The 20,358-nt window shown below is 41.5% G+C and overlaps 1 protein-coding gene across 8 annotated transcripts in view; it reads left to right on the top strand.

Annotated features, from left to right (window-relative positions):
- LOC124050208 (coiled-coil domain-containing protein 85C-B-like) overlaps window positions 1-19,840 on the top strand; it is a 43,451-nt gene extending 23,611 nt beyond the window's left edge. The window contains exons 2-8 of one of the 8 annotated variants that reach the window (XM_046372490.1): window positions 5,288-5,367; window positions 6,642-6,683; window positions 11,025-11,075; window positions 11,477-11,578; window positions 15,870-15,962; window positions 16,463-16,561; window positions 17,548-19,840. In XM_046372490.1, coding sequence (XP_046228446.1) covers window positions 5,288-5,367; window positions 6,642-6,683; window positions 11,025-11,075; window positions 11,477-11,578; window positions 15,870-15,962; window positions 16,463-16,561; window positions 17,548-17,637 — 557 coding nt within the window. In that variant the 3' untranslated portion in view covers window positions 17,638-19,840. Of the gene's footprint in view, window positions 1-5,287; window positions 5,368-6,641; window positions 6,684-11,021; window positions 11,076-11,473; window positions 11,579-15,869; window positions 15,963-16,462; window positions 16,562-17,547 lie in introns of all 8 variants that reach the window. The other 7 variants (XM_046372488.1, XM_046372489.1, XM_046372487.1 and 4 more) reach the window with 7 other exon arrangements.
- Window positions 19,841-20,358: the final 518 nt, after the last annotated feature.

The following is a 20,358-nucleotide window of genomic DNA, read 5'->3' as shown; positions in this document are numbered from 1 at the left end:
CGTTCCCTATCTTGCAAATGCTGCACATAAGCACTCGTTTATAACTCCACACACATACGCACGTCGCTGAGAGGATATCCATGTCTCTGTGCTAAAACATTGCGATACAGCTGTGAATAGGAGATGAAAGCCAGAGCTGAGCCAGGAATAATAAAAGCAGAGTGATTTCAATTCACTGCAGACTTCTATGGGCCATGGGATCTGACTTGAAATAAGGGAAGCCTGCTCCTTTTTAACCACATATTTCTACCAAAGCTGCTTTGATGTAGCAAAGACCTTGGAGTCAACAGCATGGAACTGCAACACATCTGTCACTATCAGCTAAATGTCCAGTGTAAATTCCTACACGCGTGGTGATTTTAGACAACCTTATTCGTGCAGCACGTCTGTACTAGCATGCCTGGCTACATGCTTTCTTATTTGCCCCTAAAAGGGTGGCCTGCCTTAACCTCTAATAAACTCACCACTCCCTGACCCCATGCTGGGGGTTGAAATATATTTAAGGAGGGCACAAATGAAGTGTTGAGTTGGGAAAGCAAGCTAGAAAGGTAAGGAAAGGACTGCTGACTGAAAATATCTCCAAAAATATAATCCAAAATCAAGCATTTCTAAGGTATAACATGTTTTGGCCACACAAATCATTGTTGGTTTTGGGTTTCAGCAGGGTTCACTGCTATTCATATCATAGGAAACCAATAAAAAAGGATTGCTGAATCAGTAGAAAAAAATGCATCCAAACATCTAGAACTGTACAGCATTAATGTTAAAGCAGTCAGTAAAGTGTAACGTACATATGATTTGTAGTTAAGGAGCTTACACTCGAATGCACACGGGTCCTTTAAGATGTAGATTTGACTAAAGTAAACCAACTCAAGGACCACTTACAAGCTTTTCCGGTGTTGCAGCCATGTCACAGTCATCCCTGACAGAAGGTTTTCCTGTCCATGACAAGTGAGTTAACTCAATGATGAAGTATGAAGCTGGCTACGGAAAGATCTAGAGAACGCTGAGTTGGAATTTTGTAAAACTACTATTTTGAAGTTCAAGAATGAACTTTCAGTCTTATGATACAGATCTTTGAATTAGCTGTGGTGGCTTTTTTTTCCCATTTTGTCCTTCTTGTGCAGTTTTAGTTGTGCCATTGTTTATGTTTGCATTGTGTGTAGCTGTGGCATGGTGTAAAAGCAGAGCGAGCCACAGTGGACAGATGGGGATGGGGTGTTTGGAGCTCAGTAGGACACAAAGAAGAACTGGCTGAGGTCATGACCTCTTAGAGGATTGCACCAAGTTGTAGGGAGTGTGGCTTTCATTCTGTAAAAGTAGTGAGAAAATACTCTCCCCCTCCCAACAAAAGGTAAGTTTAACAATGCACCAGTTTCCAAAATAGTTGCACTTTTTAAGAGCAGAGAATAAATACAATGGACAGAGAAGTTAAAGCAGAGGCATGTAATAAAAAACAGAAAGAGAGGGAGACTGGGAGTGGAGAACAGTTAAGGAGGGAGTGGCTGGTGGAAGTGGGTCACAGCGGCACTGACGTGATACAAAGTGACGTGCATAGAGGGGGACAGACTCGCACCACTGTCTGCGTCACCTTTTTGTCCCGCACACACACAAGCTCTCACATTAAGAGCTCTCACGTGCTCTAAATTCAGTGGGTAAACAACACTTGTGCAGAGGTAAAAATAGCTTACTTGTGCATCGTGAGGAAAAGGTTTCCCATTTTGCTTTGCCTCTCTTTGTATTGTTTACCACTTAGTTGGGCACTTTTACTTGCCTACCACTTCACAGCGCCTTCTTCTCACTTTATCGGCCCTTAGGATCGTATTCAGGCTATGCATAAGTAATATTGAACTCTCCCTGGGTGCTTGTTGTGTATAAAAGAGTGGATGCAGAGCTGAGTTTTGCAGGGTAATTATTTTGGCTCGGGTACACCATTCTCGTATGATCTGTAGCTTTTCCTCCAGCTTCATGGAGGAGCAGTTAGGAGAGCATGTGAAGCTGGAGGCATGGAGGGGATAAAAGGATGGAGAAGTGGGAGGGAAACCAGGCCCCATCTCCCAGCAGGATGACTCTCTGGAGCTGGGTGTTAAAGAGAGGGTGACGCCTGGATTCTCTCTGCTGATCCCTGCAGCACATGTGAACAGTGTGTGTGTGTAGGGAGGTGTTAAGGCATTTTGGTACATGTTGTGTGTTCCTGTGAATGTTCCCACGGAGGATCTGCACATATTTAAGCAGAACCACTTAATCATGTCATGTGTGATGCTGCAGTGATGCCCTCTGAGATCTAACATGACCCCCCCAACAGCACATCAAAGGCTTAGAGATGGGGAGTGGAAGGCAGAGCTGTGGTATGTTGAGACAGCCCATGACAGCAGGATTCTTCACTGTAGGCCTACTCAGGGTTTCTTTAGTTAAACAGTGTATGCATGACCTATCAATATTTATCTTTCAGCGATTTTCTTGATTTTTTGTTTAATTAGTTCTAAGGAGATAAAAGAAAATAAGCCTGACACACTCAGCTGACTTTTGAGTTTATTGGATTACTGATGGCAAGATCTCAATCTCAATGAACATTTATTTTCCATCCCCACTCCCCCCTTGTTTTGTTGTTGGGGGGGGGGGGGGGTCTTCTCCCTTTGTTGTTTGAGTGCGCTGGTGATGACTGAAGGCTGAGGAACTGAGGAACCTTCATCCTAATCGGCTTGAGATCTGGCTGCAGGTCAGGCTAGCAGATGAATCCAGATTAGAGGGTCACAAGGCAGGAAGAGCGGATTAGCAGTTCTGGCCACTGCAGCCTCCTCCTCCTCTAGCTGTTCACCCATCATAACCAGCCAGCTGACAGTGCTGTCTGCACTAGCCCTCCTAAAAAAAGTCAAGTGACTGGACACGGATAGGCCCACAGGCCCTACTGGGGCTTCTGCCTCTTAGCCCATTTACTCCCAGGTCTTGGGAGAAGCATTGGCACTTGGACTGATGCTGAGGTGAGAGGACAAGCTTGATTTCTGAATTGACTGCAGTGAGACAATGCTGAATTTCACAAAAAGAAAACACTTATTTATTTGTCCGCTGTAGTTTAAGGAATATTTTATTCACAAAAGGCATATAGGAGTCAGATATCCAGATGTAAATGTGACCCTGGCTTCTACTACTATGATTGTTAAAACTGGGTTTCTTTTTTAGCATGTTTAAGATGTCACAGAAAGCTGACCCACCATAACTTCTATAATAAGCATGTATTGGCATCAGTTAACTTATGTGTGACACGACAGTATTATAATTGATTCTGTGTTTATGTCATTGCAAATTTCAGAAACCAGGTCACCACTGAATGTGTGTTTCTGATATTGGATTTCTGTAGAATAGCGCCCCCTTGTTGCAAAATGCTGATAAACTAGGTCACATGAATTGCACAGGCTGGTTCGACTTGTTAGGTTCAGTTAAGTATGAACAAACTGAGGTCAGAGTTACCTCATTGATGCATCAAGTTGTGATTTCATGTGTGTGTGCATGCGGTACTGTACAACAGGGTCTTCTCATCTGCATCTTAACTCAGCCCAGCAACATCCCCACCGGCTTTGTCATATCTCCCCATGACCCTCTCCACTCTCTGTATTTTTACTTAGAAAACAAAGTAAAATAAAGCTGTGTGCGCAGTGCTGTGCTCCTGACTAGCTGCGGGAGTGTGCTTCCTGTACGTGCCTTGGCTTTGATCTCTCTGTAAATTAATCATGGCTTTTTAAAATAACAGGCTCTGTGCCACCTACAGAGTCAAGCTGCACCTCCACTCTTCACGCTGCTCCTGTCCCCGGTTTGAACCAAACAGAGTCGATTCATGTTGACGCAAAATGCTGTTTTATCAGGATCAACAGCAGTTGAGGGAATCTCTGTGGAGCAATTAGGCCACATGTGCATTGTTTGCAAGTGTGAGCAGTATAGAGACAGTTTTGCAACAAAAGTCATCAGATAAAAAAAAAAAAAAATGCCTGTCTCACGATGAGTGAGTGGCACAGGAGAATGTGGCCAAACTGGAAAATGGCCCCAGTAAAGTATGAGGTCAAGCGTAAGGTCAGGCAGTGCTAATCTGGGTGGGACTGCTCAGTGCTTGACCTTTGACCTCAGGCTACAAGTAATTTTTTTAGCACATGAGGGCTCTTTACAAGGCACTATACATAGCAGATGGAGTTGCAGAAATAACACTGTAGTTAACAGTTTTCCTGAATCTAACAGGCTTAAATTTAGATATTTATGTCTCTGTTTTGTGTGATTGTCAATTGAATACCATGTAGTTCTTGATTGTTGGTCCACCAAAACAAGCAAATTGACACTGTAACACTCTTTCTGGGCTAAAATTATGGATTCATTGTAAAGGTAACCAACAGATTGATAGTGAAAATAACTGTTAGCTGCAGAATAATTTATCTGGTATTTATTATCTTTATTTGTCATTAGTCTAGTATGTTGTTTTATGACTTAACGCCAGCAAAACTGATGGCGTCCCCATCAGGGTGTGGTCACACATAAGTGGATGCAGGTGAATGGCCATCACCCATCAGTGCAGAATGTGGGCTCTGCAGGATGCGAAATCATTTTGGTTGTTTGTAGTCCGTTTTAGGGGTCAACCACACTCAATTCTTTATTTATTGGTTGAGGCTGTGACCTCGCTGGTCACAACTCACCATAGTTGAGCACCACACAAAGCCAAGATGTGAATTCACTTTGCCACTGGAGGTTTGTAACCCCTTCGCTCACATACAATGGCAGTGAACAGGAGACGAGTATTAACTGATGTACTTTGTGTTGACTGCTAATTAGCAAATGTTAACAGCCTAACAGACTTGATGGTGAGCATGGTAAACATTACACCTGCTAAATGTCAGAATTTTAGTATTGTCATTGTGAACATGTTGCATGCTAATGTTATCCTGTGTACAGCCTTGCAGAACTGTGGCCCTTGTTCACTATTTTTTTACATTACAATAATTGATTCGTTGTAAAATAACAAACTTGCTGATATTTAGACTTGAAAAATTAGTAAACACTTGGACTAGAAGGCTAATTCATAATGAGACGCCTCTCCATATTGTCCCCATAAGGTCTTGAACTTTATCTGTGAAGTGAAAGCCATTATTTGGAGAATGGGTGTTGGGGTCTCTCAAAGTGCACAGCAACCTTTTGAGCTCCATGTGGTCTTTTGCTTCAGTGGCCATGCCTGGCTGTTTTCCGTTTGGGGTCTTTGAAATGCTAATCGATTCTCCTTACCCTCTTTTCTTCTCTGTCTCTCGTTCAGATTCCTCCTCCAACTACATCCGGCAGCTGGAGACTAAAGTGCGGATCCTGGAGGATGATAACAACAAGCTTCTCTCACAGGTGAGGTCCACGAACATACATACACTGTACATAGTGTTCATGTAAATCTTGCGGCGCTGCAGTCCAGTACTATTATAACTTGGACCCTCACACAACATCCCACATGCAAAGTTCCAGTTCACCCAAAACGTGTGACGGGCAGCTGTGATGAGATAAAGCGGTAGCCTGATGCCTCTGTGGAGCCACCCCCTCACATCAGCCTGCCTGTTAGTTTGAGAATGTGTTTATCCATGTTTAATTCATGGGGAGTCAGTAAGCTTCAGTAGCAAGCAGTGATGTTAGCCCCCGAGGCGAACTGTGGGAGCGGAGGAGAGATGAGAGGAAGAAAGAGGAGGCATTAAGTGACGGTGACAGAGTAAAGCATTTCTCCCAAAGCTGACCTTGCTCTGACTTCTCCCAAATTTGGAGGATGGAGGGCTGAATGAGCAGTGGTGGGAGTGTGAGAAGGAAGGGGGAGGTGGATTTCTGGTGTGGTTCACAAGGAGTTCACATGTCAGTCTGCATAGGTGTGTGTTATACTCAACCACAGACGGCAGATTTGAGGTGAAATTTATAACATGTTAATTGGTCACGTTCAGGTGATCAAGTCGTGGAACGCTCAGAGTTATGGCTCATTAATTCTTGATAAATATTCATACATCACTCTCTTTCTTATGTCATTTGTTCTGTTTTATGATGTGGTTCAGTTCATTTGAATTCAAGTCAGGCTGCAGACAGTCAGAGTTGGAATTTCACAGTTTAAATGGCTTTTTTGATTTGAAGCCTTTATTCTTTTTCAAGTGATTTCTCTTCCTCCAATCATCTCCCAGTAGATTCATATGTAGGCAGGAGAGTGTAGGCTGGAATCACTGATACAAAAATGATCCTCATAATTATCCGTTAACGGCTGCAATTAGGCGCTACACATTGTCTCACTGCAGTCAAGACATATAATATGACCCTGCTTCATGTAGTCCAGTAATAGCCCTTGTTCGCTTTTGAAGTGATTATGCACTTTTTTTTTTCTTTTTAATTTTGGGATGAGTATGTTTTTGTAGTGGTATATCTTACAGCAGTAATAGAAAACACTTGTTAATGGAATACTGCAAAATATATGACATTGTGCTGCCATTAATCAGAATACTGCTCTATAAAAGTTGAAAAGTTCTGTTTTTATGCTATCTTAAAATTCCTCCCCAGGAAGAATACAGTTGCTGCTGTTTCTTTAATAATGGCTCCCAATGGACAATAATAAAATAATGAACCAATACACAATTATGTTTTTGTCTCCCTAGGCTTATAGCCGGTATAGTTTATCACAGATACAGACGAGAAAGGTAACAAACTGAAATGTCACTGTTTGCTGGTTCCTCTGCTGCAGTTGGTTGAGCCTCTTTTGCCTTTTCATTCCTTTATCTTTTTGGTGGTGGGAAGTGTTCACAACTTTGAGCTTGTTGCTTTCTCACGTGCAGAAGGTGGACACAATAAAAGCAGTGCCTGTACAATGCAATGTATTCACTGGCAGTAATTCTGAATAGTATGATATTGAGTGTATATTACGGTGACGAGACTCCAGAAAGACACTGTACCTGGTCAGTCCTTCATATAAACACAGTTTTTCATTTTTACAGTTTGCTTGAGATGCAGGCTCAACAGATGAACTAAAAACATGTCATTAGCTTAGTTTCAGAGGTGCTGCTGGCTGTATCCTTACATTAATCTTAGAGACATGAAAATGGTTCTGATATTCTTATCTAACTCTTGTCAAATGAATATTCATACTTCTGAAAAATGTCCAAATATGTGTTTCCTCACATATTCAGGTAATTGGTGTGCCTAATATTTTGTCTGTCAAAATACAGTCCAGTACATCAAAGTGCAGCCTCTAACAGTACCTTAGAACTAAATCACCTGTGTGAGACAGTGTCGGTCTTATAAGCCTGAAGGAACTGAATTGCATTACCTTGTGAAGGTGTTGCTTCTGTGTCCAGCTGCTGTTATGCGCTGCTAGCATGCCATGCTAATGAATGAGCTCAAGTGGCCCTGCTTGGATGTGGCCGATCTTGGCAAGAAAGCTTTTCTCTGTCCTTGGAGCTGTTTTGCACAGCACAGTCAGTGTTTGGTACCAAGTACTTGAGGTGAGTGAATGCTTTGGTGCATAAATGACATCGTCCTGGCTTGTCGAGACGTCTGGTGGGCTGAATAATTAAAGATGTGTGGGGCAACGCAGGTAGATCCAGGTATCTATAATGCATGACCAACAACTGGTGTGTGAGAGCAACTGAAGAATAAAGGGATGTCTGAGTTTAAAAAAATATTATCTTGAGGGTTGTATAAATAAATAAATGAATGAATCACAAATGTATAAATGAATAAACCTTCTTGCTTTCCATTAAACTGTAAGATGGGTAATGAAAACACAAGTGTACTCCACTAAATAATAGAAAAAAGAGCTGGAGTTTCCTGTTCGATTTCACTCTTATGCAATAACCTAGCAGGTGGAATGTTACAGTGGATTAGTTGCCTCAGTGGACATATTGCCTAACTTCCTGTGTTATGAAACTGGCCCAGTGGAAGTTATATCGAGCCTAAAGGAAACAATAGCTTCTTATCGCTGGAATGCCGACCCTCCAGACCAGCTCTCCTGAAGGATTGTACTGTACTAAAGGGAGAAGGGAGGGAGTTAAGGTTCCACGGTAAATATTAAGAAGGGCATACACAGCACAGGTGTGAACACAATGAGAAAAACAGGTGTGTGCTAATATGCACACCCTTGCTCATACAGAGACATGCCCAGCCACAAGCATGTACACGATTTGCTCTTTAGCTTTTCTCCCGCTCAGTTCAGTGTCTTTAACTCACTGAAGTGTGCACTCTGTGGCTTTCCCTACATGCTCACTTCCACTTCTTCATTAACAAAGTGCTCCGTGTGACTCTGAGAAATAAATGATTTATACAACAGAATGTCACGAGCCTCTTCCTGTTAGCTGCAGGCTAATTGAACTGCAGTAGTTAATTAGACTGCAGTGGGCTTTGGAGGACTTGAATGATGAAAAAGGTTCCTGAAGTTACAGTATGATTGATTTATTGACTGATAAATCAGATCGGCTAAAAGAAGATGGAACAGAACGTGATTTAGAGCCTTCTGTTCCTACACATTACATAATGCTCATTACAATCAGAACAATGAAAGATTTAACACACAAAATTTTTAGTTAGTTTGATACAATTAAGCTTACATTTTGTCTGCGAATTAGTAGTAAAACACTGTGTCTGACTGTTGTCTGACTTTTTAATATTTCCAGCTGACTCATTTGAAAACAAGAACCTTGTAAAAGTGGTTTTTAATATTGGTGGCTATATACATCATATTGTGCCAAAAAATGATGGGAAATGATGCTAACACGGGCAAAGAAAAGTTAGATCTTTTAGTAAATTAGGGTGCTAACCAAGCACGCTGCTACCTTCTCTAGCCTTTTGTCAAGGTGGCATCACCCCTGCCCCTCATAACTCAAACAGGAAATGATGCATGACATCCACAGCTTCTCCCTGTCAGCACCAAGAACATTGTGATGGATGGATAGATGAAGGGGCTGAGTTTTAGCCAAGAAGACCACAGAGGGTCAAGTGTCCCCGGCTGTCTGGCAAACAAATAGCTTTGTTGGTCTCACTGGTCAAGGTCAACTCGGGATAGGAATAAAAAGTTGGAGACGTGTGTTGTTTTACAAAGTTAGACTTAGCATAAGATGAATATTCTTTAGATGGTGTGTTCTTTTCATGGGTTGCGTGTGTATGTCAGTCCTCCAGATATGACATTTAGGGCATAGCTTGCTGACAGACAAAGCCTGTAGAAATGGCAGCGATGTTGGGAAAGGTACAGATGTGAGGGCATGAATATGGAAACTCAAAGTGCCAAGGGAAGGATTGTCAAAGGTCAGAGGAACACTAGCGGGATACTAAGCTGCAAGAGACGAGGAGAAGAGAACGGGGAATATCAAAGGACAGAGAAGACAAGGGGAATGCTAATTGTAGCTTTGTGTGTGTGTGTGTGTATGTGACTGTGCACCTGTGTGAGACACAGAGGGATAATACAGGGATGATACAGAGGCAAACAACACAGCACAATGTCTGCACATTCACAGGCGCACACCCACAGCTCATTGGGCTATTTATTGCCTTAGTGCTTCCAGGCATCACATGTGTTTACACGCCACGCCTCGCGCAGAGGGAACACTAGTGCATGACATGAGAAATGTCATAAGGAAGAGTGGTGTTGCCGTGTTCCTGCCCTACAGAGAAAAGCTAGGCTGGTTACCGCCCCCAGGAACCAGTGGTCTTTGGTTGCTAATGAGGACAAATCTTAGGAACTCTTTCCCTGCATAATGGCCCTCGATGATGACACAACGTGATCCAGCCAAGCACATTGAAGTGCCATTTATGTAGCAAGCCTCAACAACTAAAAAATCAGCTTCGCAAATGAAGTCCTCGAAGCAATGATGTCATTGCGATGCAGAGAGTGCAGGTGTATTCGGGGGTCAGAATCTGCTAAATAAACCATCACTAACGATCTATACAGTAGAGCCTGGACAATATTTGAACATAAATGTTATGTGACAATAGCAAGTTTTTAAAGCTACACTGGAGCGTGCAAGTTGTAGGATTGGATATCGACACTGATCGCCCAATTTGATTCAGTTCTTCATGATTCAGTCACATTGGATAAATACTAATGCAGCATTAAGTGCTTTTCAGAGCTTCAGTTCAGAAACACCTTTGTTTCCTTGAATAGAAAATTGTACCGTGCTGGATCAAGGATTTTTGCTGGGAAATACAAAACGATTAAAATATGGCAGGGTTCAAATATTGTTTTATGCCAGGACGTGTGCAGAACAGTTAAACAAGAAATTCTAAAAGACCCAAGTTTGACCTGAAAAGGTCAAAGGACAACTTCTCTGTGACATAATGTTTTCTGTCCATTATTCAACACCATAACTCAGGAACAGAAGGGGTCAGATGCTGAACTGCTGACTGTAATCTTAGGTGTCCACCTTGAAACTGTGCTGATTGTGTAGATCTTGCTGGGTTGAAGATGTGTGTGAAGCTTCCACGTTTTAGAATGTGTGGTTTCTTTGCAGCACATATCCACATATGAAGCATTATGGTCCACCACAAACTCACTGGTTTTTGATGATATTGAACTTTAGGAGACTGTTGCACCATGTGATGAACCTCCCTTTCCATCATATCTGTCATATATGAGTTTGTACAGATATGGATGTAAACTGCAACCTGATATTAGGCCTATCCAGCTTGTCTGGTCTGTCAGCACATTTGCAAAATTACTTTGTAATGGCAGCATTTTAGTTCATCTTAAACTTTGATGATTTTTAGTTATGTATTTTAAAATCATACACAGTTGTTCACCACACCAATATACATGTGACTGCAGACATGCCGGTCAATAAGTAGACAAGATAGAAGAACAGAAAATGTGCTCAATGTAGTTTTGTCTCCATTACATGGTTTGTCCACCAGAGAGCACTGACAAGTTTATTGTTTAACTGTAAGATGTCATGTCCAGCAGTCATAAATAACCATATTTAAGGGATCCTTATTGTGCATGTTTGTTTGTGCATTATGTTCAGAAATTGATGATGGCCATGTGATTGTTTTAGCAGTATTCACCTCAAAAATCCTGTACCAGTCCGACTCAACTCAAATGCTTCACAGTAAGAAAAATTATATCAGTCAATATGTAGTGTTATTGTAAATGTTGTAATTCTCTTCTGTTAATGTCATTATCTCCCACAAAAATCCAGTATCAGGCTCTGAGATGAAAATGTAGGTTTATTGCAGAGCTGTAACTTTTTAAGTGGTCATGATATAAAAGCAATGTCTATATGGGTCATCATAGTGATGGAAAAATATGAACACTTTTAAAGAAAACTGAAGAGGAAGAGCTTAAAAATCATGTGAGGGAAGATCCTTTGTGTATTGTCTTAAATTTCGTTTGTTATTTATTGGATTCAGTGGCATGCTGTAAAGCAAAACCAAATGTATTTTCATTTTATATGGCGTTGAACTCATATCTGTGCCTTTTGTGTTTGTGTGTTTATTTTGTGCTCAGCAGTGTAACCCAGGTGACCTTCGCGCCCTGAGGAAGGGAATGACCCTCTACCACTCAGAGTCCCAGCTGTCCTCACTGCCTCAGCGCCAGGACGCCATGCACATGGTCAGTACCCAGGAGGCTAACACACACAGAACCACACAAGAAGGGTACACACTTGCACAAATATAGACTCACAATGAAACATGTGAACTCCCACTCATACCTAACTACTAAAACAGTCATAGTCAGGGACCAACACTGTGTCACTCCGTATACAAACGCACCGACACATAGTGACAAGGTTTAATTGGGCGCACATACACTTAATTGTAAGCGAGGCTGTGCCAGTGTCTCCACAGTCAAGTCAGCTTTAATTCACTTTACTCCTAACTCTCCAATTATACCTCCACAGGCCAACTCATTCTTTCTTACGGATGACAGGAAATGAAACACACGCACACACACACACAGGAAGAAAGAGATAAGGAATAAATCGAAAGAGTGAAAGGAGGGAGGGAGGGAGCATGAGGGGGATGAGACAGACTGGAAAAAGAGAGGAGAAAGAAGAGAAACTAAAACAGAGAGATGAAGAATGAAAATTAAAAGTCTTCCTCCCATATCCTCTCTGTTCGGTTCCCTTCCTCCTCCCTGGGGTCTGTTTGAACTGAATCCCACTGTGAAAGTAATAATCTTCTACAATCCACCGCCACCCCTGACCCTGCCTGTGTCTAGGGAGGAGAGGCTGGGTAATTGTTTTCTGACTGCTTAAGGAAGGTCAGAGCAGGGCTACACCGTAAACCAGAGGACTAAACCTTCTCCGTGTAAAAATCAATATTGAGTTTTAATCAGAGGCCCAGAGTGAGGCGCAGGCTCACTGCTTTCAGAGCCAACTCACACCTTTTTAGACTTGTGGGTCAAATGGGCCTCCTTGTGGAATTTCATGCCATTCAATAATATCCATGAATCTTGACCCCTAGAAGAGGTCTGTCCCTGCAGGAGGATGGATACACTCCAAATTATCCTAATAGTCTAATTTCATAGTGTGGGTTCACATGAAACAAGGTCATGATATTGACACCTAGTTACCTGACTGAGGCTGGAAAGTGAAAAGTGGATTTGTGTGACTACATACATTCAGTTACATTCAGTCCAGTTGCATGAGCTGTTTGTAAGTTCAAGCCTTGTTATAATACAAATGTTCACTCAGTGGCGTTGTATAAAGCTAACTTGTAATATGGAATTTGGTCAGTTCTTTCTGAAAGAACACTTGATTGCAGTTCTGTTTTATGGTGTAAACTGGGAAGATTTAAAGTGACATTTCACCAAAAATAACACAATATACCTCAAAATACAAAGCTAACTGATAATGACACCAAAGTAAATGACCAAATAAGGTGGCTAAGACTATTTCTTGGCTGGGAGTGGTGACCTCCTTGTTGTCGTGACTGTTGTAAGCTGGCTACCAGCACAGCTTACTTCAGCAAGCTTACGATATTATACTGAAAAATCAGTTGCATGCAGCTCAGAAAAACTTGTGACTTTGTTCTTGTGACAACTCCAAAGAGATGTACTCATGTTGAGCTACATGATGATCGATTGCCTGCTCTCTAATGTGGCCCAAGTTAATCCACGTGTGAGAGGAAGCCCTTGTTGCAGGATGGAGATGGACAGAAAAAGTGAAAGATGAGAGATGTGGGCCCAAAGAAAACAATAGTAGAACTTGAGTGAACTGGACTTTTTGTTGTGCATACCCTTCCCAATCTATCAGCTTATCCTTTATAATATATGTATATATAAGTGTGTGTGTGTATATATATATTGTCCTTTGTCCCATTCAGGCCCAGTTTCAGGTCAGTGAGTGTGCGTGAGTGTGTCAGATAGAAAAATGAGCAAGAAAGAAGATAAGATAGCTAGAGAGATGAAGCAGCCAGCCTGTGTGACTCTCACAAACACTCAACAGTCGGCTCTGATTCTCTACAAACCATTGATTCTGACAGCGTTTGCTTTCCCCCATCTTTCTGCAAGGCCTAAATCAGGCCTGTTTATGCGGGCAAGTCGTCCCTGAATGTACATCCATACGAACAGTAAACATTGCCTGTTTATGCACTGTCCAATTTTGTTTCTTTACCGTGCAGCTCCAAATCAAAGTAAACTGAAAAACCTGGCCCTGAATCTAGCGCAGAGTGTTTACACGTTTCAAACAATAGCTTTAACCCACAGAAGAGAGCATCAAAAGGAGGCGACAGTGATTTACGTGTTTTTTTTTTTCTTTCTGTTAGCTGACTTCAAAGTCCACTGCAGAAGAGCTGTATGGAAATTTAAGCTGTTAAAATTGCTGCTGTGACCTTAAACAAAAAGAAACACGCTTTACGTTTGTATTTAAAAAGGGGGATTGTTGTAAATCAGTTTCTCACAGATGTGGCCTTGGACTAATGTCAGTTGCCATACAGTGTTTATCCTTTATCCTTATTTCTTAAGGGAACTTGACAGCAGGGTTGCATGTTTTAATCCTACAAAATCAAAGTTTTTAACCTAACTTTCCAGTTAGCCACAGCACACTGTTAATTGCAGCATGATATCAGACTCAATTGTCAACTCGTTACACTCTGTTTCCACATACAACTCAGTGAAGCGGACCGATTGGAACGTCCAAACCCAGGCAAAGTATTTCATTGACTTCATTTCTTTGTCCATGTTCTTTGTGCATCGCTGCATTATAATGTCAGAGTAAGTAAGGCTGGGGATCAAACCTCAGTACTTCTTTTACAGCCCCTAAATGTGTAGGTAATGCCAGCAGGTGGATAAATCTTACATCCTTTATGTAAGGAAAAGTAACAGTGCTGCAAGCCAGTTCAAAAGTTTAAGTAAAAGTGCCTAGGTTTAACAGCAAACTGCACTTTAATTATCAAAAGTTATGAATTATTATGCAACACAATGTGCCTTGGCAGTGTTAAGTTGTTATGATATTGTTTATTACTCACTGTGTGGTGTGTAAGCTGCATTTTCATGTTGTGGCTGGTAGACATGATGAAGCTACTGTTAACCATTTTATATACTGTGGTTAAATATGTAACAGTGCACCATATTTTAGAAACGAATGACACATTTTGTATGTAAAACCTGCATCTGCGAAGTAACTAGCAATTTACTAGCTGTCAAATAAATAGTATAAAAAGTTAATTCTTAAAATTGTTCTGAAGCATTTTTGTTAGATTTCACATATTAGTTGATCATTAACCCTAACCCTGTTCAGACTGTATATCATTTTGCAAAAGTAAAAAGTATTTTGCAAAATATTGGAGCAGGTATTGTTTTGTCAATATCGAAACTCAAGTTATCTTATCTGCACTAATATAAAAACTATATAAATAAAAACATTTGGTGCATTCAGAGAACTCTCCGATACTTTCAAGCGGACTGCAGAACAGCAGCTTTTTTAATACAAAAAAATAAAGCAACCAAATTCATATTGACCTTTTCATTGTGTCCATGATTTACTGGCATCAAGGCTCATGAATGAAATGTCTTATGGCAGCTCACTCTTATCTCCATCTCCTCTTATATATTTTTAGTACCATAACTGTGTGGATATGATCAACTTTTGATAACACGAGGTTCTTTTGACATCCCTCATGGTTGTTTTTTTTTTTTTTTTTGATCACTACTACTACTACTATTAGATTGTGTAGGCATACTCTGGGTGAGGAGGGAGCTGATAAATACACTGCTAGTGAGCGAAGACCCAGGCTAACAGAGCCATAGAGCTGTGTCTAATGCAGGGCCCTGATGCCAGGTTCAGTGAATGGTGCCATTGTGTGTCCCAGAGATCTCTGTGTCCCTCTAACAGAGAGCTACTGTCTGGAACTAACCCGGGGGGTAGGATGAGTCAGGCAACCCCCTGGTCCTCTTCTTGGCTGGCTGCTCCCATCACACCAGGTTAAATCACAGAGTGCAGGTAGCAGACCTGGTTGGGGGTTGGATATGTAGTGAATGCAAAAAGTGTGTGTGTGGGGGGAGGGGGGTGATTTGAGTTGGGTTGAGAGGGATGGCATTTTCAGTGCTACACTACAATAAATCTCTCTCGTTAAATCAGAACCAAAGACCCTCTGATAAGGGAAGTGTGTTTTTGTTTTTAAGTGAAGATTCTCGAATAGATCTCTGTGAGTTGGTGCTTATTTGACTCCTGGGTTAAACCATTAAAATGGATGACGTGGAGCTCTCATGTTGTCCATCTTATATACAGTCACTGGGTTAAACTTTGTGTGGCAGCAGATGACAGGCTTCAGAGAAGGTTCGCTAGATGTTACAGGTTTGGACCTTCTCTTGGAACTCAGTCTTGTTCTCATGTCTTTGCTCTTCTACTGGTGAAGAAATGACATAAATCCTTAAATATTTTTTATTCTTCTCCTCTTAGGGTACTGGTCGTCTCCCAACCAGCGAGTCCTCTCCTGCCACAGGCTACCTGTCCTGCGTCCAGAAGCCTGAGGCCGTGGTACACGCCATGAAGGTGCTATAGTCGCTTAGATTTTAGGCAAACTGTGGGGGGGGGGGGGAACATTCCTTTTTTTGATTACCATCACACTGCTTAGAGTCCAGTTTTGAAATATTCCATGCTGACTTCAGACCCACTTTTTGCTGCATCTTCTGGAATAGTAAACTCCACTACGCTACTGTTTTGCCCTCAATAAATCAACTCAAGAGAGAAATTCACAAGATGGGTACAACAATGGGCACAATGCCAGACCAATACAAATCAATGAGATTCCAGGTTTCCACCTCTGAAACTAGTTTCAGATACAAAGGTCTGCAATCAGGCTTAAAACATGTCACTATCTCTTAGTTGAGTGCAAAGCCCATACTGTAGTCAAAGGTTTTAGATATACTTTAAGAAGAAGTTTGAAACAGACAACAGACCCCTTAACTATGAGTTTGTCTCAAGTAAAATGAAGAAAACCGGTCACCTCAGTGGACACAAATCGACACACTCATCGCTATGTCTGCCATCAGGTGCTGGAGGTCCACGAGAACCTTGACAAGCAGGCTCCTGAGGACTATGAAGACGATCTCAGTGAGAAAGAGAAGGCCATTGTGCGAGAGATGTGCAACGTAAGTGCAACACTTGCCCCAGTCCCTGACAAATCTTCTCCTAGTATCCCTGAGAATGTATTTCCTGAGAGGAAGTGAAAAGAGCATGAGGTGAGAGTGCGGTCAGTTCAGCGTGACATTTTTTCTGAACTATATGCTTAGTATTGCTGTAAACAAAGGACCCTTATTCCTGTAATGCTCCTGTTTGTTCTGTCAGTTATTTCTTCTACTGAGTAAAAATCAGGTCAATTTTTGAGCTGCTTTCACTAATGAGGGAGCCTCATTTCGACTCATTTGGTTTGGAATGACACTTGCAGCAGTGTCCTGGGCACAGCACTCCCTCTTTCCTTCTTTCGTTCTCTCAATCTGTCTCTATCCCCCACTTTCCACTCCCTCATCAATGCCCCTGCTCCAGAGCCAGCTCTAAACTGGAAGCCCATTGTAGAGGCTCGTAGTTGAGCTGTCAGAGCAATTAAACTGGAGCGGCAGGGAAAAGAACACTCCCTCCCAGCCTGTGCTTCACCCCTCCATTCTTCCCCTCCTTTATCCCCCCCCCCCCCCATCTCCCACCATCTTTCTCTGTTGGTGCTGAAAGGCCTGGTCTGGGATAAAAGGTCTGCTGATTAGGGAGAACATGAGAGCTGGTCTATCTGGGCCCTGCAGAGGTATGTGACAGGCCAGGAATCTAGGGAGCACTACAATAGTACCTCTGTTATATCACTGGGGTCCCCAGGGGCCCCTCTTGCTCACTTGCAGAGAGATCTCGTCCCCTGAGAGCAGTGTTGCAGTGACAGAGATTCAGAGATGGCTCCACCATAACGCATATGTGTGCGTGTGTGTGCAGTCTTTTCAGCTCAAAGTCAAACTGTGAGCATTTGAAGTTTTCTCTCTTGAAGAAGAAAGTTTGTTTTTTTGGGGTTTTTTTTTTGAGCCTATCCTTCAGTCTCTGCCCCTGTGTCTGCCTGTCTCCCCTCTCAACCTCGCTCTCTCTCTGATTCTGTTTGCAGGTGGTGTGGAGAAAGCTGGGTGATGCAGCAGGATCAAAGCTGTCCGTCAGACAGCACCTCTCTGGGAACCAGTTCAAAGGGCCGCTGTAGCATGGCAGCCAGCCAGAGAGAGAGACAGACAGAAAGAGAGTGAGAGAGATCAGGATTTACAGTACCTACACTCACCTGAAAACACCTCTTACTACCTGCGCCTACACGACCCATCATGCCATGCTCCCTACTGCCTACAGCACCCAGCATTCCTTATATATATATATACACTCTCTTCAGACTGGCTAAGATAGCTACGAAATGGACCTGTTAGTCTGTCATTCACATGTGCAAACGTGTTTTTAATCTCTCAGAGCTTATGAAGCATTGACAACTGGCAGCTAGTTTCACTGATTCGTCGATTTTCTTCATTTGGATTGGAGGCTTCCATGCTAGACGATGATCTCTCTCTGTAAAAGCTACAAAAACACACCACTTTTAGTCTTTTATAGCATAGCTGTACTACACTAAGCTAGCGATATGACATGGTTTCAAGCACAGACCTGATGAGGCTGCAGGGGCAGACATCTCTTCACGTGTTGCTGGGATGTGAAGGCAGCATTGTGGTGGTATCTTCAGATAAGTTTTGATAGTACCTCCTGTAGAGACCCTAGCTCCTGTCACATGTATCGCCCCCTAGTGGTTTATAAGTATAACTAGCATTTGAATTCAAAAGTGTTAACTAATGTGAACCCACTGTGACCTAGCGCCTTTGATCATAAGACAAGTCTATGGATATTAAAGTCTAGAGATCACTGTTAACTTGTGTATATTATGTATAAAACCATAGCACTACTTCATTGTTATTGTTGATTTTACTTTTATCTATTTTGTATTCTAGCGTGGCCATGTGATCAATTTAGTTTAAAAAGCACACACAACCGGACCTTAAACAGGGTTTGCTTTTGGTTTAAAAAAAAAAAAAGAAAAAAAAAAGCTTTTTTTTGTTATTCTTTTCCAGATTAATGTTTATTATTCCTTCTCTCTGTAACCTCTGAAAATGTATCAAGGCCATTATGAATCAAACCATCTCCATGGGCTAATGGGTAGATAATTTTCATACTTTATAAAATTAACTAAAATTGTATGCTGTGTGCATGCTTGACAATCATTTTCTCAGGTTGGGAGGGCTACAGCTTTATCTTTGCCCATCTGTGACAGTGTGTGTGTGTGTGTGTGTGTGTTTGTTTGTATGTATCTTGGGGTAGATGAGTGTGTGGGAGGAAGAGTGAATGGTTCTCTTACAGCTGTAGCATCTGCCTGTGAATTCTCTTTTTCTCTATTCAAACCTGGTTACAACTCTGTTGAAGACTGCTGAAGGCATTTGCTGAATCCATACAAAAAGTCTTGTTTCCATTAACTGCAATGAAACTTTCAAGGCCAAATACTAAACCCCAAGTTCAGGTTGTGTGGCATTTTTGCATTGCTCCTAATTCATTGTTGATAATTTTATATCTCAGTAAATGGAAAAAAAGGAGTTAAAAGTTACTTTTCTTTGAGCTCAGTCCTTCTCTGTTGCCATGGATTCAGCAGGTGTGTTTATGCAGCGCATGTTTCTTCAAGTTGAATCTTTTTTTCTTAGAATACGAGAGATAAGTCTTCCCTTAGATGTCTGAAAACACTAACATTTAAAAGCGAGTATTTCTTGATGTCAGAGTGAACAAACACTGTTTGTCAAAGTATTTATTGCCAGGTGTCAGACAGAGATGGGAGAGCTATTAGTAACTGAACAGTCATGTTTTAAATGCATCAGATTTACTCAAACTCAACAAAGTTATTTGATAGGTAAGTTTAGTGACCGACAGCTCAGGCTCTCCCATCTCTAGTGTTGTTTGTTCCAAATTAGAACATATTTGAGGCTGCCCACCATGCACCTCTGCTTTCTCAAATAATCGGTCAAAATGAAATCAAAGTGTGTTTTTTTTTCTTTTAAAGTGTCCTTTTTTCTAGGAACTGATTTGAAGCCATGATACAATTTTGGATACTTTATATATGGCATTTGATTTGAAATGTGCCACATTTTTTTTCTGCATGGTGTTTTGATTTGGAACCCAACTGTCTTTTTTTCTGCCTATATGCTAAAACCACAGTACAGAATCCTAGAATCTACAGCATAAATGTCAATTCCTGTAGTGACTAGCATGGCTGTAGCTTCTTTTCATGGATTTCACTGATAAAATGGATATTTGGCAGGTGAAAAGAAAACATGAAACAGGCCACTTTCAGAAAAATTTGGGAGCAAATAAACAAAGTTGGTTAATGACATTGTGAAGTGCTGTCCTTAATCGATGGAGAAAACGCTTTTGCAGGCCTATTGTGGATGAGTTAGACTGCCCTCTGTTGGTACAATGCCGGAAGTAAAACCTACAGATTATAATTAACCCACCTGAAGATTTTAAAATCTGATTTAAAAATCAAATATCTATTTGCCATCAGGTGATGGAGGAGAATAACCAGCCAATTAGGAGAACCACTTGGAACCATCTTAATAACCACTAACCTGCCCCTAAACCCCAGCCAGTTGTTGCACATTAACACTAACTGCAATTGAGAATGTATGAGAACTAGCAAGTTAGCAGAGAAATTCAAAGTGCTTGCATAGAGCATACATGTTGAAATACTTGGCTAAAAGGACAAATGTTGAAAGTAAAATAATATCCAATTTATAATCCATTAATAGGAAAGATGGGTGCAGTTGAAAAGGTAGTAGCTCATTTTACTGGACTAGACAAAGATGTTGGAAACCACTGCTGTACCTAATGAATCCAGTCACAACTGAAC

This window comes from Scatophagus argus, chromosome 19, assembly GCF_020382885.2.
Source record: "Scatophagus argus isolate fScaArg1 chromosome 19, fScaArg1.pri, whole genome shotgun sequence".
NCBI classification, from domain to species: domain Eukaryota; kingdom Metazoa; phylum Chordata; class Actinopteri; family Scatophagidae; genus Scatophagus; species Scatophagus argus.
This window is presented reverse-complemented; position numbering and strand designations above follow the sequence as displayed.